The sequence below is a fragment of the Onychomys torridus genome, chromosome 12 (genome assembly GCF_903995425.1).
Source record: "Onychomys torridus chromosome 12, mOncTor1.1, whole genome shotgun sequence".
Taxonomy (NCBI): Eukaryota; Metazoa; Chordata; class Mammalia; order Rodentia; family Cricetidae; genus Onychomys; species Onychomys torridus.
In genome coordinates this window covers 37,176,856-37,203,546 of record NC_050454.1, presented here as the reverse complement: position 1 = coordinate 37,203,546, position 26,691 = coordinate 37,176,856, and the positions used below count along the sequence as shown (strand labels likewise).

Here is a 26,691-nt window from a genome sequence, read left to right as displayed (position 1 = left end):
TACTAGAAATGCCCTCCTCCACCCTCCTGAATGTTTAAGGGAAGCTTCTTGTCTGTGTATCCTGCACATTGGGCGTTAACAGCTTAGATGCAAGATTTATAACATCGGTAGCGAACTTCTGCCCTCCGGGGTTCTCCCATTGTGTTGTAAGGTTGTATTTAAGACCTCCTCTCTCCTTCAATAAACAGCATTAAAAGAAAAAAAAAAAAAGAAATGTCCTCAAGACCCACCCAAGGGCATGTCTCTTAGTTAATTCCAAATCTCATAAGATTAGATTATCTACCATTTTAACGTCCTGTTTACCACAGAGGAAATGATAAAGAAGATAATGAAAATATTTCGAATTCACTGCCGTCTTTTGTCACCAGAATTTGAAGAGTGTCCAAACTAAGCTAACATTACTCATTGACAGTACATGGAGGTCACAGATAATGTGAGTGTGCACCATGGTCTTGCTTCCTTTAAAACTCTTTAAGGGAGCTGGGGTACCAAGTCCTTGCATAGCCTTTAGGGATAGACCTGACTGGGGCAGCGAGGGAATAAAGACAAGACAGACAGATGGACATATGGATAGAAATCTGGGATTGGTAGATGGTCTGGGTTGCCTGCTGGAGAAGCCTAGCACCCTGGAAACTTGGTGTGTTTAGTATAGACCGTTGAAATGAGAGGCCAAGTTATGCCATGCTGCTGGAAAAGAGGATAAGGCTTATTCTATACAGCTGGAAAAGAAGGTAGGGCTTATGGTATACAACTGGATCAAAGTGACAGGTTCAGATAATGTGATAGGAGCCGTTTTTGTAGGGGAGGAGTCTTCAGGCCATACACACCAGGAGAGAAAGCTATGGTGGACATTTTCTGCATACACTATCAGCATTCAAAATCAGTCCCCTAAAAAGGCTTTGGTGCCTCTCTGAGCCTGAGGCTATGGGATCTTTGACATGGACATTCAGGACTTCATTCATTCAGAACTTCTCTCTTCCTTATACTGGGGAGACAGTTAAAGGGGCAGGGGAGATGATTTGATTGGTAAATATTTTCCATATAAGCACAAAGACCTGAGTTTGATCCCTAGCTCCTATATAAACAGCAAGGAGTGGTAGTAGTACACACTGGCCAGTGGGCCCAGCCTGATCTGTAGATCTCAGTTCTCAGTGAGAGACTCTAAGACAGCAAGGTAGATTGGCACCTAAGGAGAAACCCTAGCCAAAGTGGTTCTCTGGCCTACACAACCACAGGCAATACAACACCACCAACAGGAGATGACTCAGCAGCTAAGGCACTTGCCATGCAAGTATGAGGCCCAGAGTTTGGATCCCCAGAATGCATGGTGGGTGGGGGAGCCCCCCTATTGTCCCAGCTTTGCAAGGCAAAGAGACAAAGATTTCCCCAGAGCAAGCTGCTCTCAACACTACCATGTTCATGAACTCTGGGCTTAAGTAAGCGACTTTGCCTCAAAAGAGTAAGCGTGATCAAGGAATGTGGGGATATTTTGTTGTACTCTAATAAAGCTTGCTTGAAGATCAGAGGACAGAGCCAGCCACAGAATTAGCCATAGAGGTCAGGCAATGGTGGCACACACCTTTAATCCAATAGCAGTTGGAAGGCAGAGGCAGAGATCCGTCTGGATCTCTGTGAGTTCAAGGCCACCTGAGACTACAAGAGATTAATCCAGACTAAAAGGTGGTTGGCACACACCTTTAATCCCAGCACTTGAGATCTCCTGTCTTTGCTACCAGTATTTGGGAAGCACACGTGCACTAGGAAGGTTGAGATAGGAAGTGATATGGCGGTTGGGCAGAGAAAGGAATATAGGGCAGGAGGAGACAGGAATTAGGCCCCTTTTGGTTGGGGACTCAGAGGCATTCAATCTAGGGTTCATGGAGGCAGGATCTTTTTTCGGCTGAGGAGTTGGTGAGGTGAGAGGTGGTGGCTGTGGCTTGTCTCTCTGATCTTTCAGCTTTCACCCTGATATCCTGCTCCAGGTTTTTATTATAGGACCATTTAGGATTTGTGCAACAAAGGAAGATTCTTAATGTCAACTGTGGGCCTCCGCTCATACATGCACACGTGTGGGCGCATCCACACATATGTGATATACACATGAAAAAAAAAAAAAAGATGATTCTTTGTCTTCATAACAACCTGAAGTTTGTCTTCGTAATATTCTAAAACAGCTGTTTATTTTCAGTCTGTGGGTTGCTTCTCTCGGTCTAAGTAGTCAAGTTCATCTTGCCCCTTGAATATTGCACAGTGTTTATACCTTGCAGTGCTTGTCCACCATATCTATATGTGTCATCCTTATGTATAAACCAAGTGGCCTTTGCCATTGTAATATTCTCAAAAAATCTCATTTATATCTTTATATCCTCTTAGTTCAATAGCTTACTAGTTCTAAGTACGGCGATTTTACACTTAAAAAGTGAAATTTAGAGCTGGATAGTTGGCTCAGTGGTTAAGAGGATTTCTTCCTGTTGCAAAGGACCTGGGTTCCACTTCCAGCATCCACATGGAGGCTCACCAGCTCCTTGGGCACCAAGCACGAATGTGGTGCACAGATGTACATGCAGGCAAAACACTCATAAAATGGTAAAAATAAATCTAAAAAAAAATTAAGCTGGGTGTAGTAGCAATATACCTTTAATCCCAGATGCAGAGGCAGGCAGATCTTTGTGAGTTCCAGGCCAGCCTGGTCTACACAGCAAGTTCCAGGACAGGCAGGACCACATAGAGAAACTGTCTCAAAACAACAACAATAACAAAAAACAGAAAAAAGAATTATCTGTCCTCAAAAGGTCCAGTCTATTCAGTTTGAGACCGATTGATAGTGGAAAAACACTGATTTAAGTTTTTACTCTTTTTCTTTTTTCTCATTCAGTCACTTAATTTTTTAAAAAAGATTTATTTATTATGTATACAGAAGAGGGTGCCAGATCTCATTACAGATGGTTGTGAGTCACCATGTGGTTGTTGCTGGGACTTGAACTCAGGACCTCTGGAAGAGCAGTTGGTGCTCGTAACCTCTGAGCCACCTCTCCAGCCCAGTCACTTAATTTTTAAAGCATTGGTCCTTCATATAATCGATCATCAATGAGTGAAGTGAAGCCATGTTCCTCCTCTGGCCGTTTCCTCCCACCACTCTCCCCTCCCTCCACCTCCCTATTTCTTTTCTTGTTGTGTTTCACAAGACCCTCCGTTTAGGAACCACCTGAGCCAAGAACCGAGGACAGTGAGAGACAGCTGTCAGGGGTGTGTCTTGTGACACCCCCAAGGCAGCGGTCTGCTCAGGCTGCTCAGTCGGATGTTTACACGACACGCTGTCAACTATGCGTTCCCACGTAGGACTTGGGGATGAAAGCCATGTGCACTCGGTCCGTATGGCTTCGAAGGCCTTTGAGGACTTCTAAAACTGTAGCGTGATTTTGGCTTCCACAGTGTGGAAACCCTTTCCAGAGGTCCCTGGGAATCCCTGTTCCCCCCAGTTCCTTAGGTGGCCATGGCCTTTTCAAATGTTGGGGCTGTGCGTGCGTGCTTGCATGCTTGTGTTTGTGTGTGTGTGTGTGTGTGTGTGTGTCTGTCTGTCTGTCTTTGTCCTCTGCCTCCAAGACCGGTCAGCAGTGGAGCCCAGTGGGTTCCTGGTGTTCTGTACACGTTCCTCTTTGGGCAGGATTCCTGGTTCTGGCTCCTCACGTCCACTGTTTCTTTCTCCTAGGGTACCACTTGTGGAAATGAAGAGGAAAAATATCAAGCCTTGTTCAAAAGAGCCGGCTTTCGCATCTCTACTGAGGTAAAAATAGACCGAAGAGTGGCAGCCACGCAACATTTGCAGACTGTGTTTGTGGTCCTTTTTTTTTTACACTGTTGGCCCTTTTCGGGCAAACCTTGGTACTTGGTAGACCCTGCATGTGTAAGGATGTGTGTAAGGAGCTTGAATAACCTGCAGCTGTCCATCTAGCCAGAGCTCTGAGTAGTTTAAGGAAAGGTATTGGAGCAGGTCTTTGCTTAACTCTGGTGAGACTGGAGAGGGAGGCCTATTTGGATTTGATTAGGAAAAAACCGAGCTGTGCCTTAGCTTCCCCCCCTCCCCCCCCCCCAGGCTTCATCCAGCAACTGATCGGAGCAGATGTAGTTTTGTTTTGTTTTTGTTTTTTGTTTTTTGTTTTTTTGTTTTTTCGAGACAGGGTTTCCCTGTGTAGCTTTGCACCTTTCCTGGATCTCACTCTGTAGCCCAGGCTGGCCTCGAACTCAGAGAGATCTGCCTGGCTCTGCCTCCCGAGTGCTGGGACTAAAGGCGTGCGCCACCACCGCACAGCGTAGAATTTTTTTTTTTTTTAATTAAAAATTTCCCCTCCCTTTCACATGTAGAATGCGAATGATTGATCTACATATGATGTGAATAGTGAGTGAACACTGTTTACTCTTCCATCTACAAACATTTCTTTTCCCAGTGCACTGCCACATTGGTAGATGAGAAAAGCAGCGACCAACTGGGTTAGGCATGTTTAACTGTAGAGCACGTTGTTGGGACCCCTCCCCCAAGATCATAGTGTTTGTTCAAGACTGCTAAGTGAGCATGTAAGACTGCAGTTAAAGGGACGTGTGGGCATGTTATTTGTACAGTACTCCCCAAGGATGCTCCCTTGAGTATGCCATTTTGTCAGAAGTGGATGAAAGCCAGGCAGCATAAAGTTCTGCTCATGAACCCGGGTTGTGTGGAGGACTCCTGCCCTCGGAACCAGACCTCTATGCAGATCACAAATTTGTCATCTGTGGGCCCGTGGCTCCCTCCACAAGCAGGGGCTTCAACTGCCCATACTTACCATATAGCAGGCTTTTGTAGGAGTAACAATTGCAGAGCTGCATTGTGATAAAATGCATTTTAACGTGACTATCATAACAGGTAAAAATAATACTTACCGAGGCTCTTAATATGTCTGAGATATTACGCCAAATAATTATTTCATTTGGAAAGTAAACGTCAGCAATGATTAGAGGTTTGACTAGAAACGTATGCTAGCTACTAGTCACCATTACTGTCAATCACCCTGACCAGCTCTGAAGAAGAGAGCCAGCTCTGACTAGAGTGTCATTCCCAGGCCTGGTTTCTCCAAGACGACAGGGAGGATCTTGAGTCGTCTCCCCCAAGCTTGAACTAGTGTCCTGGTACTTTCCCCTTTCCAGTGTAGGTCCTGGACTTGGGGATCAACACTGATGTAGAAACGACTTTTGCAGGGTGGCTGGCCCTTAAGGCTGCTGTCATTACCAGTGCCGGAGCTAGGACCTCTATTTGGTCAGGGAATGCTAGCCTCTTACCTGTTTCCTTTAACGTCAATTGGTAATGCAGCTCTCAGGACCAGGATAAAATGGAAGGCATGCCACTCTCACGCCATTGCTGTTGCCATTTGTCATGCGGCATTGGGAAATCCTGGCCTCACTCCGGTTTCCGCCTGCACTTTTAAATATTAGCACAGAGCTGATGGCGTAAGACAGTGTCTGTGCGGGGCCTGCTGTAAAGCTCGGCAGGTCCTGCCCCATAACTTCCAGTCTTTCTGGTGGGAGAAAACATCTCATTGCTTTGAGACTGTTTCCCTCTCTTTAATGACACACATAAGCACTTTCCCTGCTTTATAATGGCCCTTTAAAAATTGATTTGGAGTTAAAATTCATTCATGTACTTCTTAAATAGGTGTTGACTGACATTTGTGTTCTCTGCTGGATACCACAGTGGTTCTTTCCTGTCTTTATCAGACATTCCAAGAAGAGGTGTGGGAGTCACATGCACATCTTGAAGTCAGAGCATGTCACAAGCAGACAGATGTCCACAGTTTTTGTTCTTGAGTAAAGCTTAATTTCATGACATTGGGGCAGAGTTGAATTCTCTAGCTACATTTAACTTTCAGAATACCTTTGTTTTTGCCGTTGGTACAGTTTATGCATAATGACGCTTTTAAATTTTGGAAGAGCTTAGCATCAATACCAACATGGCTTCCTGGCCATCACTTTGTCAATTAGAGTCTGATTTTGCTTATACTGTAACATTATTTTGGTGCCTGAACCAGAAAATTGCATAGCTCTATCTAACATTTAAGTATTGTCTTAAATTATTTAAAAAATATGTGAGCCGGGCGGTGGTGGCGCAACACCTTTAATCCCAGCACTCCGGCAGAGCCATCCTGCTCTACAGAACGAGATCCAGGACAGGCACCAAAACAACACAGAGAAACCCTGTCTCGAAAAACTAAAAAAAGAAAAAAAAACAAAAAACTTGTACCACCTGAGCCATCCCCTGCCATAAGTTTCCGTTGAGATCGTAGATGTCTCAAAACACAGCAGACATTTGACAAGTCATGCTTTGTTATTTCCTTCCAGGTTTCCTCAGTTTTATCCATTTCTGTGTGCATCTGATTTTGCAAAGATTGCTTCCGAGTACGGTACCAATAACTTTGTTCTGCCCTATGGGATAAAGGCATCAGGTCAGTCATGGTGTTCTTATCCTGCCTGTTCATTTGTGTGATATTTGTTGAGAGCCACATGTTTTTGTTCCCTAAGGGTTCCCAGGAGATATGAATTGGGGACAGGATCAAAAAAAAAAAAAATCAAAGTTTTAAACTAAATACTCTTTACGGGGGAGTGTAGAGTCAAAAGTGGTAGGGTTTTTTGTTTTGTTTTGTTTTGTTGTTTTGTGCTAGTGGTGGTGGTGCTGGGGAAAATGTCTGTCATAGTGGGACTTAGTGGGGCTCACATGCCTAACTTTATTCAAGCTTGGAATTAGCAGGATAACCTTGAAGGGTAACTTCTTCCCTGGCCCTTCATTTCACCGTGTGTGTGTGTGTGTGTGTGTGTGTGTGTGTGTGTGTGTGTGTGTGTGTGAGAGAGAGAGAGAGAGAGAGAGAAAGAGAGAGAGAGAGAGAGAGAGAGATTTTGACTAATTGGTTTAAATTCACTGAGTTCTATTTTATGGTTCAGAATCATCTGATACTGCTGATTTTTATTACTATTTGTGATGTTTTTATATTGATCATCACTCTTGGGAGATAACTGCAAAACATTTACTCTTTTGAGTATGCTTTTTGAGTATTGTGAGCAAACTGTAGGTAAGTTGTCAATTTTTCACTTGTCATCTCCAGTGTTGCCATAGTGCTTAGAAAGAATTTAGGAGTCAGAGAACTGGGTGACTCAGTGACTCTTAAGAAGGTATGATTATCTGTCTATTCATAATAATACCTGATTTGTTTTCCAGGGGATTATTTTCGATTTGCCCTTTCAAAACTGAAGAGTTGTGATGTCTTTGATGAGTCTGACAAGTGAGTTTATTTCCATCTCGCTGACTTTCAGCTTTATTTAAAGAATCTCAAAGTATTTGCCTCAAGAAATGCAAAGTGCATATAATCCGGACCATTCTAGAGTGTGTGTGTGTGTGTGTGTGTGTGTGTGTGTGTGTGTGTGTGTGTTACTAAAACTCTAGTAGTTACTTCTGATCTTATTCCAATGGAAAGAAAACAGACTCTGAAATTAATATAGGAGTCGTAGCACTGGCTGGCTCAGTTTTCAGAGTGTTTTAATGATGAGCAACAGGAGTTCCCACCCATGGTATTTTTAACTCATGTTCACCAGCTCTAATTTGTTTATACTAAAGGAAGAATTCCCTTGCACTGCTAACCAGTACAAAGCCTCCATCCATGATGGTTCCCACACCTTCTGTGCATATCCCAAGGGTTCCTGATAGCCTTTTCTTTTTTTCTTGTTTAAAATGTTGACTGTCAGACTTTGGAAACATTTCATTGAGAATTACATTTAAAGAAAGCAGACAGCTGACTTAGATATATGTTTTCTATCTATAAATGTAGTTTATTGTGTAGAAAATTTTCTTCCCAAGATAATCCATAGGAACCTCATGGCCAAAGTTGGACATCTCGGTAGGTAGGCTTACTTTTACAAAGGTGGACTTGTATCAAGAAGTTTGAAGATACAATTTAGAATTTGGATTAGGGGGCAGTATAAGAATGGAGATGGTCTGTGGAGATCAAACCTATACTTAAGAAGGAAAATGGTAGAATTCCTTCTTGTCCAAAAGTATAGTGGTGCTCCATGAGGAATGTAGAAGGTGTGGTGGACAGAGAGGTGAATGTGGAGATAGAATTTATAGCACAGAGATGGATGGATGTGTTATATTTTATTGAGATCTGTCAGGTCTGTGGAAGACACAGGTTATTGAAATGTGGAATATGTATGGCATGTTGATTTATTGCCATTTGTTATAATTTGTAATTCAAAACTATGCTACCTGCTGATCAGTTTCAACTTTGATTGCATTATCAAGAGATTGGGTGGCTTTTGTTGTTGTTGTTTAGTTTTGGTTTTTGGAGATGAGGTTTCTCTGTGTAACCCTGCCTGACCTGGAGCTTACTCTATATACCAGGCTGACCTCAACTCACAGATCTGCCCATCTCTGCCTCCTGAGCGCTGGAATTAAAGGCATGTATCACCACTCCCCGGCACATATCAAGAGTGTGTGCACACACCCCGCCTGCACACCCCCCTCTCACGTTTTACACAACTTTCATTTGTAGAGTTTTGATTTGTGAAGATGGTTGGCTTACATTCTGTAGGTCAACTTTTCCTCTAATTTTCCAAAAGGTGAAAGTAAGGTGGGATAGACAGACAGCTTGTTTGAGCTGGGAGGTGGTAGAGTTGGGATGAGAACAGAACCAGCTGCAGCTCCAGTGCCTGGATGTCTGTGCAGGGAGCAGGAACAGACCCTGTAAGGGTTTCCGGCAGGGTTTCTGTGAACGCAAACTGTCATGGTTTGAGTCTGTGAGTAGAAATGTCATTCTTGTCTCCTTTTGATGTCGCTACTAGCCTGTTTGATTCAGCTGCTTTCCTAGGATATTCTCAGGCTAAGGGAGCTCTTCAGCCATGTGTCTATTCTCTCTTTATGACTTGGTCTGGCTGTCCCCTCTGTTTCCTCTTCATTGCTGCAAATGCTCCCACTCCCATCAGGAGTGGCTAATTCACCCCTTGAACCTTTTCCCTTCATTTCACCCTCTTTCTCATTTCCAGAAAAAAAAATAGCATTTTTGTTGCTGTTTCAAGTGTAAATGTGTTAAGACTACATTAGTTTGGTTCAGATAACTTCATCAAGAGTACCTGATACTTGGTCAATTCCCCTGTGAAGGGGAAAATGTGAAATATCAGTTACAAGTCGGATACTTTCGTCTAGCTCATGGATTTTTACATGCATGAAGTCTGCAGGGATATCCCAGTAATTCTGCGGTCACCAGGGCCAAGGCTTCTTTGTGTTGGACACTACTGTTCCTCAGTACATGGCTTCTTCCTTAGGGTCCAAAGTGAAAGTTGGAGTTCAACCCTGTTGGGGGACTATTACTTTATGGTGTGTTACTTTTGCTGTGTTGCATTTGTTTAACTCTGTGAAGAAGCTGTGTTACTGTAAAATACCCGATGGTCTAATAAAGAGCTGAATGGGCAATAGCAAGGCAGGAGAAAGGGCAGGCCAGGCTTTCAGGCACAGGGAATGTATAGGAGGAGAAATCTGGGAGAAAAGAGATCTAGCAGCCAGAGGAGGACTCCAGGGGCCCAGCCACACAGGAAGCCACAGAATAAGAGTAAGAGTTACAGAAGTAAGAGAATGGGAAGAGCCCAGAGGCAAAAGGTAGACGGGATAAGTTAAGGAAAGCTGGCAAGGAACTAAGCCAAGCTAAGGCCGGGCATTCATAATTAAGAATAAGCCTCCATGTGTGATTTATTTGGTAGCTGGGTGGTGGTCCCCCCCAAAAGGAGCAAAACTCTCCAGTAATACAACCCATCATGTCTTCATTCCTGTCAGAAGAGAGGAGGAATGGGAGAAGGGCATGTACCATCCCATGATGCTTGCCTTCTTCATTATGGCTCTTATGTATGGCTCTCAAGAAGCCATACAAATTTCTTCATTGTACCTAGTGATGAGCCAGAGCCAGGGGTGCCAACATGGGAGAGCTACATCTCTTGCCAGCTCCAAATTCAGCAGCCTCAGCTGGAAGCTCGCCGTCTGCCATGGAGCCAATATCTATATCATGGGAACTGGTCTCACAAGCTTGGGCCTCTCAGGCTCTCTCTCCTTCCCTCAGAATAGATCATTAAACATGTGCTGGCAACTGCTGATGACATCCCCTGGGTAAACTCAGGCACTGGCCATGTCTGGCTAGAAAGGTGATGGGAGATGTTGCCTGCTGTCTATCTAGGCCATTGTGTGCCCACTTTTTAAAAACAGCAAGTCCCAGGGCTGGCATGATGGCTGCTGAGCCTAACAACATCGTGAGTTCAATCTCCAGCACCCATAGAGTGAAGAGAACTGAGTGTGCTCTCTCACACTAAGTAAACACAATGTCATTTAAGAAAATGTATGACCTGTCTTTGAGGGTGGAAGGAAGCATGGTGATAGAAGCTTTCTCTGCCATTTCCTTGGTCCTCAGGTGTTTCTGTGCCATGGAGGGTTCTGAAGTCAACTGGGTTAAATATGCATCCACGCTTCCCCATGCTGCTCCTGTGCTTTCTCGCAGAGAGAGGTTTTTCTCTATTCACTTAAGCCCAGCGAGCATCACTTCCACGCCCAGTGAGCTTCACTCAAGATGGACCTGACAAGGAAATTGCAAGAAACCCTTAAAACAAGCCCATGTGCTAAGTTTATGACTTCCTTGCTGTTCATGTTGCTCCCTTGCCCTAGCCTGGTCCTGGCCCCAGGGATACTGAAATCTTTCCCCAGTCAGGAGCCATGGAAGCCTTGGAATGCAGAACTGCAGCTCCCACTTAAAATGCACCCACTAGCTCCCCGCCCCCACCCACCAGATACTTTAGTCCTGCAGCCTAGGTAGTTATACAGTAACTACATATAAATAGCTTACTAAGGGAAACACCTGTGTTGAGTCGGTTGGCAGCTAAATGGGTGATGGGCTGTAAAAGCTGCCTAGATGCTCGCTGAAGTAGAACCCATTAGGTCCTCTCAACAGAACTGGGTTGGATTGGTTACCGAGGAGAGGCAGAGCAGGAGCCTGGGAGGAGAGTTGAAAAGAACAGGAGCTATAAAGTTGACAAGAATAGGACACTGTGTGCACTGTGAAGGTCTGCATCCTGCTGAGCTAAGGATTGTTTACCTCGGAGCCTGGGGAGGGTGGGGGGGGGGAGCTGAGGGCAGAGGAAGCTGTGATCAACAGATGGGTCATCTGTGGGAAAGGCATGGGGCAACCACTACCTGTTTTCTATCATCTCTGCACAGATGCTGAGAAAAGATACAAGAGCCGGGGCTCCCCGGGCTGGAGGAAAGGGCCCCTGTGGTCTCTGTACTTCACACAAACTGAAATGAGAGAGGTCAGATGGCCAAGCCAAGTTCCTAGAGGCACTAGGGGAGCATGAGTACAGACCCTGGCTCCCACCCCTAATTGCACATTATTTTAGGGTTTGGCGGCAAGGACTATATAGATGCTGACTGAACATGCATTATCACTCTGATCTGCAGGTTTGTGGTTCCTATAGGGTACCAGCTTATGGCTTCTTCACTGAGCATAAAGTGTGCAATCCCAGGGGGTGCCAGTTTACACCCAAAGTTGTCTGAATGAAGCTTCCTAAATTGAGACTATGTATAGTCTCAGCATCTTTATGGTGTGTCTCTGGCTGAGGAGCTGAATAGTGGCTCAGTGGTGTTAGGGATCCAAGGTGGCTCCCTATGGCCCTTTTCTCTTTAGGGACAAGATGGCTGCCTCAGCTCTAACCTTCTGTCATCTAGTGTCTCTAAGCTGAAAGGAGGGGGCAGGTGAAAAATAATGTTTTACTTACACCATTCTCTTTCCAGAGGCAGAATCTTTTCCAAAAGCAGCTGACAGACTCCCCTACTATCTGATTGGTCATGTGGGGTGAGTCACGTGGCTGCCACTAGACCAATCAGTGTCAGGGATAACAAGCTCATCATTGTAGGCTTACAAAAGCTTCTGGGTTATTGAGAACATGGCCAGTAGGATCTGCCATAAATTCTCACACTGAAGATAGAGCGATGTGTTGTTTGTTTTTTGTTTTTGTATTTTGTTTTGTTTTGTTTTTGAGACAGGGTTTCTCTGTGTAGCTTTGTGCCTTTCCTGGAACTCGCTTTGTAGACCAGGCTGGCCTCGAACTCACAGAGAAATACCTATCTCTGCCTCCCAAGTGCTGGGAATTAAAGGCGTGCGCCACCACCGCCCGGCCTGCGATGTGTTTTAATGTATTGCATGTTACCAGTCTAAAAGCACTCAGTAAAGAAGACATATCATGGGTGGTTTGTAATAGTAACTGCAGTTTACTTTCTGTGTAGTGTGTAGGGTAGTGACTCTGCCAGGGGTTGTGGCCCTGCACAGTAGTGACTCTTGGTTTTCCCTTTCATCTGGGGGAAGTGAATCTTAGCCCTACTTCCTCAACAACTGTTCAGGTTTTGTTTTGTTTTGTTTTGTTTTTAACAAGTTCAGACACTCTGCAGTTATTTGATTTAGTGAATAAGACTAAATCAAATAGTCTTGGGGGGGGGGTGTGTCTGTGTATTACCTTACTTTTTTTCCAGGGTAGAGTAACAGAAACCTGCTTCTCCAGACACGTTAGGAAAATAACCTCCACACACTTAATGAGAACCAAACTGATTTTGAAGATACCTATAGATGAGGAAGTGGTTCAGTTCGAATGATAGGCAAGAAATTTTTTTCTTCTAGGAACGCAGAATTCACTGCAGCTATTTGTATATGAAGATGGTGTTAAGTAAACATGATGAGCTGGGGTGGTGGTAGCCCAGCCATTTAATCCCAGCATACTCAGGAGGTAGAGGCAGGCAGATTTCTATGTATTTGAGGCCATCCCGGTAGACAAAGTGAGTTCCAGGACAGCCAAAGCTACACAGAGTAACCCTGCCTGGAAAACAAACAAAAAGTAAACATGATGAAGTTTCAGTCACCAGAGGATTCTCGGAATCATTTCTCCTATCTAAGGTGTCAGGGCAGCCAGAGTATAAGGTCAAGTGCATCATGAAAAGTGGAAAGCATCGGTTCCTTCATAGAACATGGGAATCCGTTTGGGAGAAGTGAATTCTGAGACGAGAGATTCAGACAGTTTGTACCATTCTGTACCTGCCAGAACTGCAGTGCCGTTGTGGATCTGATGCTCCTGGAACACAGCCACGCTAGGGCTGCCCCCAGTACCCTGTAGCCAATGTATGCTTCAGAATAGTATGCGGGTCTGTGTGGCTATCCTTTCCTCTGAAGAAATATGGGATCTCAGTGACAGGGTTTTCCTCTAGTAAAGTCCCTTTCTTCCCCTGTCCCCGGGAAAGCCTACAAAGAGGACAATAGAAATGAAATTCCTGCAAGCGTTTGACACTGAAGTGTGAGGAGCAGAAACAACACTTTGTGGAGAGCTTTTGTAGAGGACTCCGGGGAAGAGATCTGCCTGAACCCTGTGTCCTCTGCTCTCGTGGCTGACAGGAAGGTCTGTGGGAGGTCCAGGACTCGCACTTTGACAGGGGGAATCAGTGACATGGCATGACACATGGTGGCGGTCTTTAATCCTTAGGTCATGATGCCACATACAACCTAGTCTGAGAAGGAGGTACCCTCAAGGAATATTACGATCCAGCTTGTCAGCATGATGGCACTAGCCAAGTTTGGGACTGAGCCAAGTTACCCTCTTTCAGGAATCAACTTGAGAGCTAGAGCGTATGAGCCAGGAATCCTTGGTTGAAACCCCAGGAAAGGTCCCGGGGGACATGCTGGTAGCCTTTACTCCCACCAGCCCCTTGTCTTTGTGTAATTGGTATGGTCAAGCCTGTAGTCTGATATCAGATAGGGGCTCCAGGCCAGGATAAAAGCTGAGGTTACTCCCTGGTCCTAGGGGAAAGCAGTTCTTCCCTGGGTAGAAGAATTGAAAGTGACTTTCAGTCTTCAGTGGAGGCTGAGGGGTTAGACCGATAATTAGTGACACACCTCTCTGATCTCCATTCAGGCTGTCTCATGGAAACCGCTGTGGTTTCTAACCTGTCTGTTCTGAGTCACCCACTCTCGGTGCCCAGGCTTGTTCAGGACTTCCAGTGTGTGTGTGTGTGTGGGGGGGGTAAGAAATGGGGGTGGAGCCAGCTTCAGCAGGGTCAGCCTGGTAAAGAACTGACCCCTGAGTTTCTGGAGTGGGAATTGCTGCATTTATGGGATAGATCTTCTGAGGAGAATAGCTATAATACTCCGAAGGAAGGTTTGACTATCCAGTGGTATCCTCCCTCCAGCAGTGAGGAGCAGGGAGCTTTGATGAGCTGGGCTTCCTTTCCTGCAGTTCATATTGATGTCACACTTGTTCATAAAAGAGAGACAGGTTTCCTTTCTCTCCTTCCTTCCTTCCTTCCTTCCTTCCTTCCTTCCTTCCTTCCTTCCTTTCTCTCCTTCCTTCCTTCCTTTCTCTTCCTTCCTTCCTTTCTCTCCTTCCTTCCTTCCTTCCTTCCTTCCTTCCTACCTACCTACCTACCTACCTACCTACCTACCTACCTACCTTCCTTCCTTCTTTAATGCATGAACTACTACTTTATTATTTTTTCAGCATAATATTTTTATTGAGTATTTGGAAATTTCACATAATTCACCCAGATCACATTTACTTCCTAGACAGGTGATTTTCTTAAAATATACAGGCCTAAAAAGACACCTCCAGAACACACTGTGTCATGTATCGATCATTTGAAGGTTTGTAGGCACATTTTTTTTTAATTGGACAATGCCCCCTGTCGTTCAGCCCCCAAATTCCTGACACCCATAAAACTGTTGCTTCTTGTTCTTATCTGGTAGAATAGACACTGATGCCAGCAGAGCTAGTACCTGTTGAGAGCTCAGAGCCTCCAGTTAAAGTGTGTTGAACATGTTTGGGGAGAGGGGCTGGTGAGTTGGATTAGTGGGTAAAGGTGCCCACTGCCAGTTGTGGTAACCTGTGTTCAGTCATCAGCACCCACATAATGGAAAGGGAGAACCAATTCTCATACATTGCCCTCTGATCACCACATTTGTGCTTGCCTACATACACACACACACACACACACACACACACAAATGCAATGAGAGAGAGAGAGAGAGAGAGAGAGAGAGAGAGAGAGAGAGAGAAAATTAAAACGGGTAAGGAACTTTATATTTTTAGAAGTGCTTTTGCAATATCAGTGTCAAAACCTGACATATTTCATTGAAATACGCAAGACTCTGTAAAAAGGGTAAACTTGATTACAGAGTGCATTCATCATCTCTTAACCCAATCCTGTTTTTAAAAAATGTTTCCCCACTCCTACATTCTCCAGGTTTAAATATTACACAGCATTTGAACAGTTTTGCTACACATTAAGTTTTTTTTGTTTTTGCTTTTTAGGTTTTTTTTTTTTTTTTAATGGTTTTTCGAGGCAGGGTTTCTCTGTGTAGCTTTGACACCTGTCCTGGAACTCACTTTGGAGACCAGGCTGGCCTCGAACTCACAGAGATCCGCCTGGCTCTGCCTCCCCGAGTGCTGGGATTAAAGGCATGCACCACCACCACCCTGCCACATTAAGTTTTTCAAAGTCTTAAGAGTTTGGGAGGCTGACTGTTCTGCTGCTCGCTTGAGGAACGGGTTCTGCCTTCAGACGTCCCCTGCTGCGAGGACTCGGAGGAGCCCTGCACAGATTCCTCTCCTGTAGCCAAGTCATTAGAGATCCATCATTTCTCAGGCCTAGTGGACGACGGTCATAGCAAGAAAACCCCATGACAGGGTCACATGAGCCGAGGGCCAATGCTGTGCCACCCCAGGGTTTGACTCTGTCCTGGAAGTCCCCTTTGTGCGCTATTTAAAGCTTTTCAGAAGCACAGTGAACACTGTGTTTGGGTGCAACTCCCAGGAGCAGTCAATGTCTAAGACATTGAAGTGGGCCAGGCAGGGTGCAGAAGACTGGCCCTCCCCTATCACATTCCAAACTGGCAATTTCCACATTTATATGATGCAAGAGAAAGCTAGGGGGCAGATAAGGAGTGGGGAACACTGGTTTCAAATGTAGATGGTGATGTAATGGGAGCTGTGCTAGTACCTGCAAGCTTATGCCGACAGAACACTTCGGGACTCTGAAAGTTCAGAACCAAATGCTTGTCCTTACCTGTTTGGAGTTTGGACTTTGAATGATACATTTTCCCCCCAAATTTATTTCTTTTTTTGTCTATCTAAACTGGTGATTTTAAGGATCACAGGAGAGAATGTACATGTGCGTGAGCTACTAAGGGTTAATGTCAACTATGATGATATACTTTCCCCAACAGCATTATGTTTCCTAAATCTCCGGACCTCAGGTACGGTTGGTTATTTTTCTACTTGGATGACAAGGGGAATTTCACTTAGTTCCTGAAAGCAGGAACAAGTTCTTGGAGTCACTCCATATCATAAATGTGATTTCTCAGTCTCACACTTGTCTCCGTTTACCCAACAGTGTGCCATGTAAGAGGTGTGTGGTGGTTGGTAATGGAGGAGTGTTGAAGAATAAGACATTAGGAGAAAAAATCGACTCCTATGATGTAATAATAAGGTAAATGTATCTCCTATTTGCTAACCTAGAATTGCTTGAAAAGAATGGTTTCCTACTCTAGCACAGCTGCGTTTTAAAAATGACTGTTTATGCACCTGATTATACAGCCTTGGTTGCTGACTACAGTAAACCAGATTTCAAATCACTGATTTAGCAAATATTTAATAAGGCCACTTAATATGCCAGGGACAAATCTAGCCACAGGAAAGATCGTAGCATGATAAGAATGTTTTTGTTCTTGTGATGCTCACATTCTAAAGAAAGGGGGAAAAAACCCAGTAAATATATAAGAAGATAGTCTAAGTTTAATACAGACAAATAAGAGAGATGATAAAGAATTATCAAGTGACTACTTGGGAAAGGGTGACCACTTAGAGGAGAAATTTAAGCTAGAAAAGGACCCATAGAGGACTAGCTATATGAAGTCAATGGAGAAGCAGTCCAGACAGAGGATGTGTTTTCAGGTCCTTAGGAAGCTTTGATCTTGAGTTTGTGAGGAGTAGCAGATAACCCAAACTTAGAGAGCGGTCTACCCAGAAAGCAAGGAGATGGGCAAACAGGAGGCCATGCAGGACTTTTAAGCTTAGACTACTGCATGTTAACTTTGAGTCCATTAGGAGCTTTTGAAGCCTTTTAGATAGCAACTTTAGGAGATACGGTTATGTTTTGAAAGTTTTTTGGCTGCAGCAGACAATGAAATGTGAGGGACAAGGCAGGATATGAAGCATCAGGAGAAGTTGCTGTGTTCAGGCCATGGATGCTTGGGCAGAATTGTCATGGAAGAGAAGGAAAGAGGGCCGACTGGAACTAGATTATGAAAAAAGGGGTGTCAGGATCTGCTGCCTGGCTAGATAAAGTACTGCAAGTAAAAGCAAGGGTGCCTCTGGCTGTTTTCAGCTCTGTTGATTGGCTGGAAAATTACGGTATCATTTAGCAAGTTTGGGAGACAGGTTTAGGCTGAGGTTCAGAAGAAAATAACAATTTCTGTATGACTGTTATCTTTGAGATGTCTTTGAGATATGTAGCAGGTAAGTGGACAGTCACATAAAGAGGTTTAATTTTTCAACAGTGAGTGGCCCATGAGCTATATTTAATCAAGGGCTTGGTGTGGCCCTTTAATACAGTTCTTCATGTTGTGGTGACTCCCAACCGTAAACTTATTTTGTTGCTACTTTGTAAGTGGAGTTTTGCTACTGTTATGAATCGTAATAATCTGATATGCAGGCCATCTGATATACAACCCATATGAAAGGGTTGTCCGACCCACGGGTTGTGAACCATTGCTCTCGAGTGAGAGATGGAGAGACACACGAGAGGGTCTGGCACTGAAGTTTGGGACAAAAAATAAAGGGAATGACCTGCCAGTGAGGCATGAAGAAACCGGGGTGACCCCGGTTGCCAACAAGAGTGCAAAGTGCTTTAGAAGAGGGATCTTCTGGGTCCAATTCCAATGAAAAGTTGTGCAAGGACAGAAAGGGGGTCAGCTGGACTGTCAGCCTTGACAAAAGCTTTAGGCAGGATGTGGCAAGAAGCCCACCTGGAGTGAACTGAGGAAGGAATGACAGAGAAGAGGGAAGTCAGCTATTGAGAAATGTTCTGAGCAGGTGACTGTGAGCTGGGCCTAAGAAGGCATGTGGCTCAAGTAGATGAAATGGATAGTGAGCCTGGTAGTATTTAAAAAAAAAAAAAAAAAAAAAAAAGAGGCCATGGGTCTCTAGTTACCTGTAGTCTTATAAACAGTGCAGGGGAAATAGCTTTCCAGTCTCTCGTGTCTGAATGGAAGGGGAGGGAGGGTTGTTATCTGGGTAATATTCTCCCTCCCTCCCTCTCCCTTTCCATCTTTGTCCCCTAAAGCCGCCCCCCAACCCTGTGTGTGTGCGTGTGCATGTGTGTGTGTTAATGTGTTAGTGGTAGCTTTAAGCAGCCATCTCACTAGGACACTGTGACCACACCGAGAAGACCTTGCAGTGTGTCCTGAGACTTGCCTAGGTTACAAGCTGAGTTCTGCATAACAAGGTCATCTTCCTTTCTATTTACTACCCATTTTTGAAGAATCTGTGGTAATTTATAAAACAATTGGATTTATCCATTTTCCCACTAACAGATGTTTAACTCTGATAATTTTTAGAACCTCGGCAAGTCTTTGTAGGGAAACACTCTGGGTCCATTTTGAAAGGCACTACAAGTGTCTTGTATTATACAGAGTCTGTGGGAAAAGGGTAAAACTGTATTTACTCTCCCAGGGGACATTGTTTTGGAAACAAAACATTCCATTTTCATAGAATGCCTTTCTATTGTACACACAAAGAGTGATTGTCCAACATTGGCCTTGAGCATACACTAATACAACAGTAGATCTTTTTAGTGTTTATAGTTTAATAGTAAAAGGCATTTGTCTAATTGTGCTGAGTGTGATAGAGTTTTTATGTTGCTATTTAATTTCAGAATATTTTTTTAAAAAGGGGTTTACTTTTGTGTTTGCCTGTGTCTGTGTAAGTACACTGTGGTGTGTGTGTGTGTGTGTGTGTGTGTGTGTGTGTGTGTGTGTGTGTGTGTCTGTTGCCTACAGAGACCAGAAGAGGACACTAGATTCCCTACTGGATTTAGGGGATGGTTGTGAGCCAGCATGTGGGTGCTGGGAACTGAATTTTCATCCTCTGAAGAACCCCAAATGCTCTTAACCACTGAGCCAATGGGTCTTCACCCTAACTTAAATGTGATTCTTCATGCCTTATCACTCATGATTTTAGACTGTACCACCTGTAGGCATATAACTTTCTCAGGAATTCAATGCCATTAGTTGTGAATCCAAGGTGGGTTTGTGTGGCTATCCACCAAGGTCTCTTCTAACTATCGTAATTATTATAATACTTAGTAATTATAGTGTTACTAACTATAGTGATTCTGTGGTTTTTGTAGTCTCATTACTTTTAGTCTTGTGCAGGTCAGATGGAATGACTGATGCCCACATTAGTTTCTGAATACAGATGACTGTCTCATGAAAAGGAATCGTTCCCTGGTTAGTACTGTAAAATAGTAGTCAACTGTCTTGGTGCTTCTGAGTGCAGGAATAATGGCTGATGCCCATTCAATTCTGAAGCTTCAGAACCTGGCAAAACTGGTTCACACTCCACTCATCCTGTAATAACTGTCTTACTACCCACAGAATGAATAATGGTCCTGTTTTAGGACATGAAGAGGATGTTGGGAGAAGGACAACCTTCAGGCTTTTTTATCCAGAGTCTGTCTTTTCAGACCCCACTCACAATGATCCCAATACTACAGCGGTTCTCATTGTTTTTAAGCCACAGGATTTAAGGTGGCTCTTCGAAGTGATAGTTGGTCACAACATAGTAAGTTGGCAAAAACTAATTTGGTTCTGATTACTTTCAGTATCCCCCCCAGCCTCCCGCCCCCTAAAGTAAAATACATTCACAACATCCCATTTTCTGTGTCCTTTATTTCAGAACACTAATGGTTTTTGGAAGAAGCCAGCCTTAAAGTTGATCTATAAACAACACCAAATCAGAATATTGGATCCATACATTATCAGAGAAGCAGCTTATCAACTGCTTCATTTTCCCACAGTGTTTCCCAAAGGTCAGGTATGTATGTATCATCACATAGTTTCAAACCGCAGATCTAGCTAACAGGACAGAGGGACATTAGACCTTTCAGAAACTGCTGAGAACCATGGTTCAGATGGTATTTTCTTAGGACTATAGCTGTGTTCAGAAATTAGACACCAAATGGATAATATCTGATGTTTTACAGGTTGCAAAAAAGAAAAAAAATGACCATAAGTGAGAAATGTGTTTTGGGTTCCTTTTGTGTTTGTATGGTCTTCATAGACTCTTTTTCTGAAGGCTCATTAATTTACTTCTTACAACCCCATCTTCAGTGTGGTATGGCAAGGCCAGCATGACTCATGGGCTGCTCAACAGCCCTGTGCGCAGAATAGACTCAAGACAAGGATGTAGCTTTTTGAGGAAAAAGAATTGTCTCAAGCACCCTGTTAGTCAACCTCATGCTACACAAAATGCCAGAGGTATACCATTTAGGAAAAAGAGACTCTTAGCTCAGTGTTAGAAGGTCCTACATATACTGGGGGGTAGCACACCACTGTGGGAGTGTGTGAGAGTGCTCACATCTCAAGGCTGCAAAGAGGGATAAAAAATGTTGACCATGAGGCCACAGTGAATTGAGTGTCCTTACATTTTGTTGATACTCCCAATTCTCCACAGGCTTTGCTTTTTCCATAGGAGCCGGACTCATGATGTTTCCTTCTTGCTCAAACAACCACAGCAGGATACTCTTCAATTCACAGCTGCCCTCTGAGCTAAAACTACAGCTATATTTTATTTTAGAGACTTTCCAAGATGCCAGTCATAGCATATGTCTTTTTTTAGAGTAATGTTTACTCTTGGGGGCTTGAGTCTTGGGATACAATGATGGCTTAACTATTTCTCTTTTTAATGGTCAGAAATCCACTTTCATCTGACTAGGTATGTCTGGAAGAATGTAGCTTATTTGTATTTTTAAGTTTCTGATTTCTTTTTAGAAACCCAAACACCCTACGACAGGAATTATTGCCATCACATTGGCATTTCACATATGCAGTGAAATTCACCTCGCCGGTTTTAAGTACAGCTTTTACAACCCAAATGGTCCTTTACACTACTATGGAAATGCCACTATGTCTTTGATGAAAAAGGTAATTTTTCTTTTTTCTTTTTAACTGTTTACAAAACCCTTACTCTTAAAAATGTGTGTAATGTGTTCATCACGGTTGTGAGTGCATACACGGTGTCTCTGGAGGCCAAGGGTCAATGTTGAGTATCATTCCTCATCTTGGTTTTTTTTTTCTTTTTCTTTTCTTTTTTTAACGGTCTCTCACTGCTACAGAAATTACTAAGCAGTCTAGGCTGTCTGGCCAGCCAGTCACAGGGATAAGCCTGTCTCCACCTACTCACAGCTGGGATCACAAGTGTATGCCACTACACCTGGCTTTTCACACATGTGCTAGAGGTAGAACTCAGGTCCCTGCAAGTACTTTGCTCACTGAGTTTTGTCTCCAGCCACCCCTGTGTCCCTTTCCACACTCTTGAGCTCCCAAAGGCTGAAGACAGGATTCTGGTCCAGTGGCCATTTTATTATACAGCAGCAGTTCCTAACTTGTGGGCCTCAGATTCTCTGGATAGCTTCATGGTGACTGCTGTTTCATCAAACCCCAGTAGGGACCGAATCTTACTTGAGATTATTATTTTTTTTTCACACTATTTAAATACAATCAACTGGTATGTTTGAGACACATGAACTCACCAAATCATCACTGAGGTCATAGTAATTATGTTCACACTTTTAGCTAAGTAGACAGGTGGTCTAGAAACATGTAACCCTACGAAAGACTTCATGTCGACAAAGTGGCAGACCTCTTTACCAGGTCATGATCCTCTTGATCAGACACTGATGATGGTGGACTTGATCCTGAGGGTCCAGTTCTGAATGAGAAGGGATTTCCTATAGTTGTAGGTCTTAGATTAATGATATACCTCAAGCGACACAAGTGTTATGTTTAAAATTTTGAAATGAGGGTGGGGGATTTAGCTCAGTGGTAGAGCACTTGCCTAACAAGCACAAGGCCCTGGGTTCAATTCTCAGCTCAAAAAAAATTTTTTTTTTGAAATGAGTGATTTGCTATAGAGTATATTGCAATAATAGCTCATGAAATCAGCCCCGTTAAATAACCCCTGAATATCTCGGAGCTGGGGAAATGACATTCATGTTGAATTTTGCTGCTGTCTTTTGGTCTTCTAACCTGAGACAAATATTTAAACTTAGAACAAATGTTGAGCTTTCTCCTCATTCTTAATTTCCTACAGTACATGTAAAATATTGAAACAAGAGGAGAATACTGAGGCAACTTCTTGGAGATATCCATCAATAGGATGGATTTAAAAAAAATGGTGGTGTTGGGAGATTGGACCTAGGGTGCTGTACAATGCTAGGCAAGTACTCGACCACTAATCTATACACCCAGCTCTAGGATGACTATTTTTGCAGTATTAGGAACTGACCTCAAGGACTTATGAAGGCTGGGCAAGTATTCTACCACTGAGCTAGTATCTCAAACCTTTTTTAAAAAACCATCTTGGGCTGGAGAGATGGCTCAGAGGTTAAGAACACTGGCTGTTCTTCCAGAGGTCCTGACTTCAATTCCCAGCACCCACATGGTGGCTCACAGCCATCTGTAATGAGATCTGGCTCCCTCTTCTGGACTGCAGGAATACATGCAAACAGAACACTGTATACATAAATAATAAATAAATCTTAAAAAGAAACAAAAAACCCATCTTGTATCAGGGTCTCTCCTTGTTATCAAGCTGGTCTTCACTAATGATCCTCCTGTTTTACCTTATCAAATGGCTGGGACTATAGGCATTGCAAAAGTGTGCCAGGCTCAGAATTGTGTTAAAGGTGAAGGGTCAGCAGTTCAAGGTTATTATTTACTACATAATAAGTGGGCTCTAAGACATCCTGTGTTATCAACCAACTTGCCAACCCACCAACCCACCCACTCTGCATCCATCAGGTTTTATGGTATCTTATCTCCAGGTCACTTTTTAACGATGGATTCCCAGTGCTACTCTTACATTGCACATTCTGACTTAAATTTTTGGTCTCCCTGTAATTCACTGCTCCAGATGAAGCTCACATGGAAAGGGAGATTTAGGGGAAGCTCTCAAGCAGGGAACAAAGATCTGTGCAACTTGTTCCTAATATTTGTATTTCCTTTGACATCTGAATAACTTTTGACATTCCGAGTAGGAGTGTCGTCTGGCTTTGATAATGTCTGGAGAGTCGGACTGCTGACAACCCATTTCATCTTCTCTTTCAGAACGCATATCACAATGTGACAGCAGAACAACTCTTTTTAAAGAGCATCATAGAGAAAAATATGGTAATCAACTTGACTCAAGACTGACCATACAGATTCAAAAGATGATGCTAAACAGTATTAGTTTTATTTTTGTACTGCAAATTTTAGTTTATTTTTAAATATGTTGGATGAACTCATTGAATAATTATGTATATTAAGTCTGATGCTGCCTGGTGATTTATAACCACCAGCTTAATTTCTGTGAATATATTTATGAAAAAAAAAAACCCTTTTAGTTAAGATATCAGGGAAACATGTAAAATTTTGACTGTGTTTTTAAAACAAGCTAGTGTTCTGGGGTGTTTTAAAATACCTTTTCGTACTTCCTTTAGCTTAGAGTTCTAGGCACTTTAGCTGATGTCACCAGTTCTGATGCTCACATGTCATTCTGAGACAAATATTTGTTATGATTTGTTATTCCTGGCATCTGATTGGGGGCCAGGGGCAGAAAACTAGAACCACTGTGTGGAAGTCCATGGTGTGTTCATAGTAGTTTAATTAAGTTCCCCATGCAATTAATTGAGCCAGTAATAGCTTGCAGTGTTCAGGAGTAAACCAGAGCCTTTCTTTCTTGTACATGCTAGACAAACACTCTCGCCCTGATGAGCATTCTGAGAGGTTTTTTTGGTTGGGGGGAGAGGGTTCTTACTATGGGCCTAGGCTGGCCTTGAACTTGGTTCTCTTGCCTCACCCTCCCAAGTTCTGGGATTACAACTCTGTGCCACTGCATATGATGCACAGCATCACTTTTTAAATGAAAAGAAGAGAGCGTTTTTCAGACAAGGTTTTTGTAAGCTCTGGGTGGCCTAGAAATCACAGTGCAGTCCAGACTGGCCTTAAACTCAGAGATGGGCCTACCTCTGCCTCCAGAGTGCTGGGATTAAAGGAATGTCAGTTTAAAAACAGCAAAGCAAGATCACTAATGAGGAAATTTCGTATTTTCCCAGTTTAACGTATTCATTAACTCTCAAATGTTTATTTGAAGGAAATTAGGAAAAGTAACATAATGAAAGTAAAGCCTTACGATGCCCGATGACTCTCTCTTTATTTGTCTGGGAAAAACAGTTGGTATTTCGTATGACTAAATTTAGCCTTCACTGAAACATTTACTGGGTCTCTGCAGGTACATGAGAGGAAAGTCCGCTGAAACACAAACAAAGGCTAGCTCTGTGAAACAGTCTCCCTTTCCAACTGTTAAGACACATACCCAAAGGCTCCTGGGGGTAGGATGGGAGGAGAAAAGACCAGTAGATGAGGATGAATTCAAATCCTGTCGAAATCTGAACTGAATGAAGAATCGCTGTCCTTTGAACAGTAAGCATCATTGGAAATGTTGGTCTTACTGGCAACCAACTTGCCCCTCTAAAGGGAGTATACATAAACAGTTAAATACCAGAAAAAAAATGCATGAAATACTGAAAACCAGCTTATGTTGGAGGGAGAGTTAGCTGCTGAGTTGACAGAGATCAGACAGTGAAGCTAGCTCATATTGGCATATTCATAACCCTTGAGGTGGAAGCTGGGTACTAAATGACTCTAACATGTTCATGGGTTATTTCCCTCTTCCTGCATGGCCTCAGGGAGCTGGGCTGCTCAGGGTCATGTCCATAGTAAGCCAGGCTTGAGAGCACTTTGAGATGATGCTCTAAGCCCGATAACATTGGTCATGGAAATGTGCCTGTTGTCAATGTTGAGAGATTTGGCATTTGGTGGAGTACAACGTCAAGGTTGTTTTATTTAATCCAAATAATCTGAGCAAGACACACATATATAATTTATTAAAAACACATTAGAATCTCACTATTTTCAACAGCCTAAATTCTAGCAACATATACAAATATCGAGTGACTACAGTACATGCCGAGGTAAGAAAATACATTCTGGGAGATTATAACTGACACTCAAGCCGCCTTCACTTCCTCTGTACTTCAATACATGTTTTCTTTTTACCCTTCCCGGTGCCCCAAATGGAAAACAAGAGAAACTACACACAGGCCGGACTAAGTAAGAATTGGTGTCACAGTTAACCTAAACACCCTCTCTCTAACCATCCCACCCACCAGACTTTGCAGTTTAGGGACTTCAAGTTCAAAACCAAAAGGTAGAATTAATAACAACTACACAGAGCTTGGCCAGTTCTCCTCAGAGGGTCTGGAAACCTTCCAGCATCCCCCATCGTCTCTGGGTTCTTTTTAGTGGTCTTGGGTTTCTACTCCCCAGGTGACAATGTGGAGCTAAGGCAAAGCCGCTCCCGCTCAATCCCTGGCCACAGCTTTGTGGGCACATCCATATACAAAGCTTCGTCCCTGGGACAGGGAGAGAAGCACACACACAGAACACACTGTAACTGCAATGACTGGATAAATTCTCTAGGTGGACAGCGAATCAACCCATTGTTGAATGCAAAGTGCAAACAGTGAAACATGAAATAAATAACTGGACTGGACCTGGCACATTTCAACAGGGACTACTTGGATCTACACAGTCTTTAACAAAATGCAAACCAGAATTCAGAATATCTATCTGTGCTGGTTCCAAGGATCAAGTAACCAACTGCCAAGTCAGTGTAATTTTCTGAAACCTCCGAAGGTCACGCTTGCCACACAGCTGTCTGCATATTTCTATAATTGTAATATCAAGAAAAGAAAAACTGAATAAACCACAGTGACTTAAGTATTGAATACTTCAAGCAAAGAATTAAAAAAAAAAAAAAAAATCAAGGAGTTTGGTCAAGAAATGGTTCCTTTCACATTTTACGTGATTGTCTTCCAAAGCTCTGTATCAGACATGTAAGTAACTGAGAACCTAACATAATCTATAATACAAAAACAAAGTAGAAACACAAAACCACGAAAAAAACAATTTGAATCAGGCTCAGCTCTTCATCTGCAAAGTAAAAATATATATAAAAATAATTGGGTATTTTATGAAAACCATTGGCAGAATTCAAAAGACAGCACAGTGGCAATAGGAATCATCAAGTCTTTACAATATGCATCATACTAGAGAACATGGCCTCACTTTATTTTTTAAAAGTTCTGGGGGAAATTATCTGAGACACAGTTACACAAAATAGCAAGCTTCTTTGGGAAAATGACTTTCATCTTCAAAATGTCTCTCTTAAAGCTTCCACTGGGAACCTGACTCAAAGAGAACTATACTCTGTGTATTAAGCATGAAT

The 26,691-nt window shown here is 43.2% G+C and overlaps 1 protein-coding gene across 5 annotated transcripts in view; it reads left to right on the top strand.

Annotated features, from left to right (window-relative positions):
• The window catches only part of St3gal6 (ST3 beta-galactoside alpha-2,3-sialyltransferase 6), a 61,825-nt gene extending 37,647 nt beyond the window's left edge, over positions 1-24,178 (top strand). For all 5 annotated transcript variants that reach the window (XM_036204165.1, XM_036204164.1, XM_036204167.1 and 2 more), the window contains 8 exons: positions 3,710-3,784; positions 6,367-6,470; positions 7,238-7,301; positions 16,475-16,570; positions 19,737-19,923; positions 20,038-20,175; positions 21,132-21,284; positions 23,469-24,178. In XM_036204165.1, the coding sequence (XP_036060058.1) occupies positions 3,710-3,784; positions 6,367-6,470; positions 7,238-7,301; positions 16,475-16,570; positions 19,737-19,923; positions 20,038-20,175; positions 21,132-21,284; positions 23,469-23,555 (904 nt within the window). In that variant the 3' untranslated portion in view covers positions 23,556-24,178. The remainder of the gene's footprint in view (positions 1-3,709; positions 3,785-6,366; positions 6,471-7,237; positions 7,302-16,474; positions 16,571-19,736; positions 19,924-20,037; positions 20,176-21,131; positions 21,285-23,468) is intronic.
• The last annotated feature ends 2,513 nt before the right edge of the window (positions 24,179-26,691 follow it).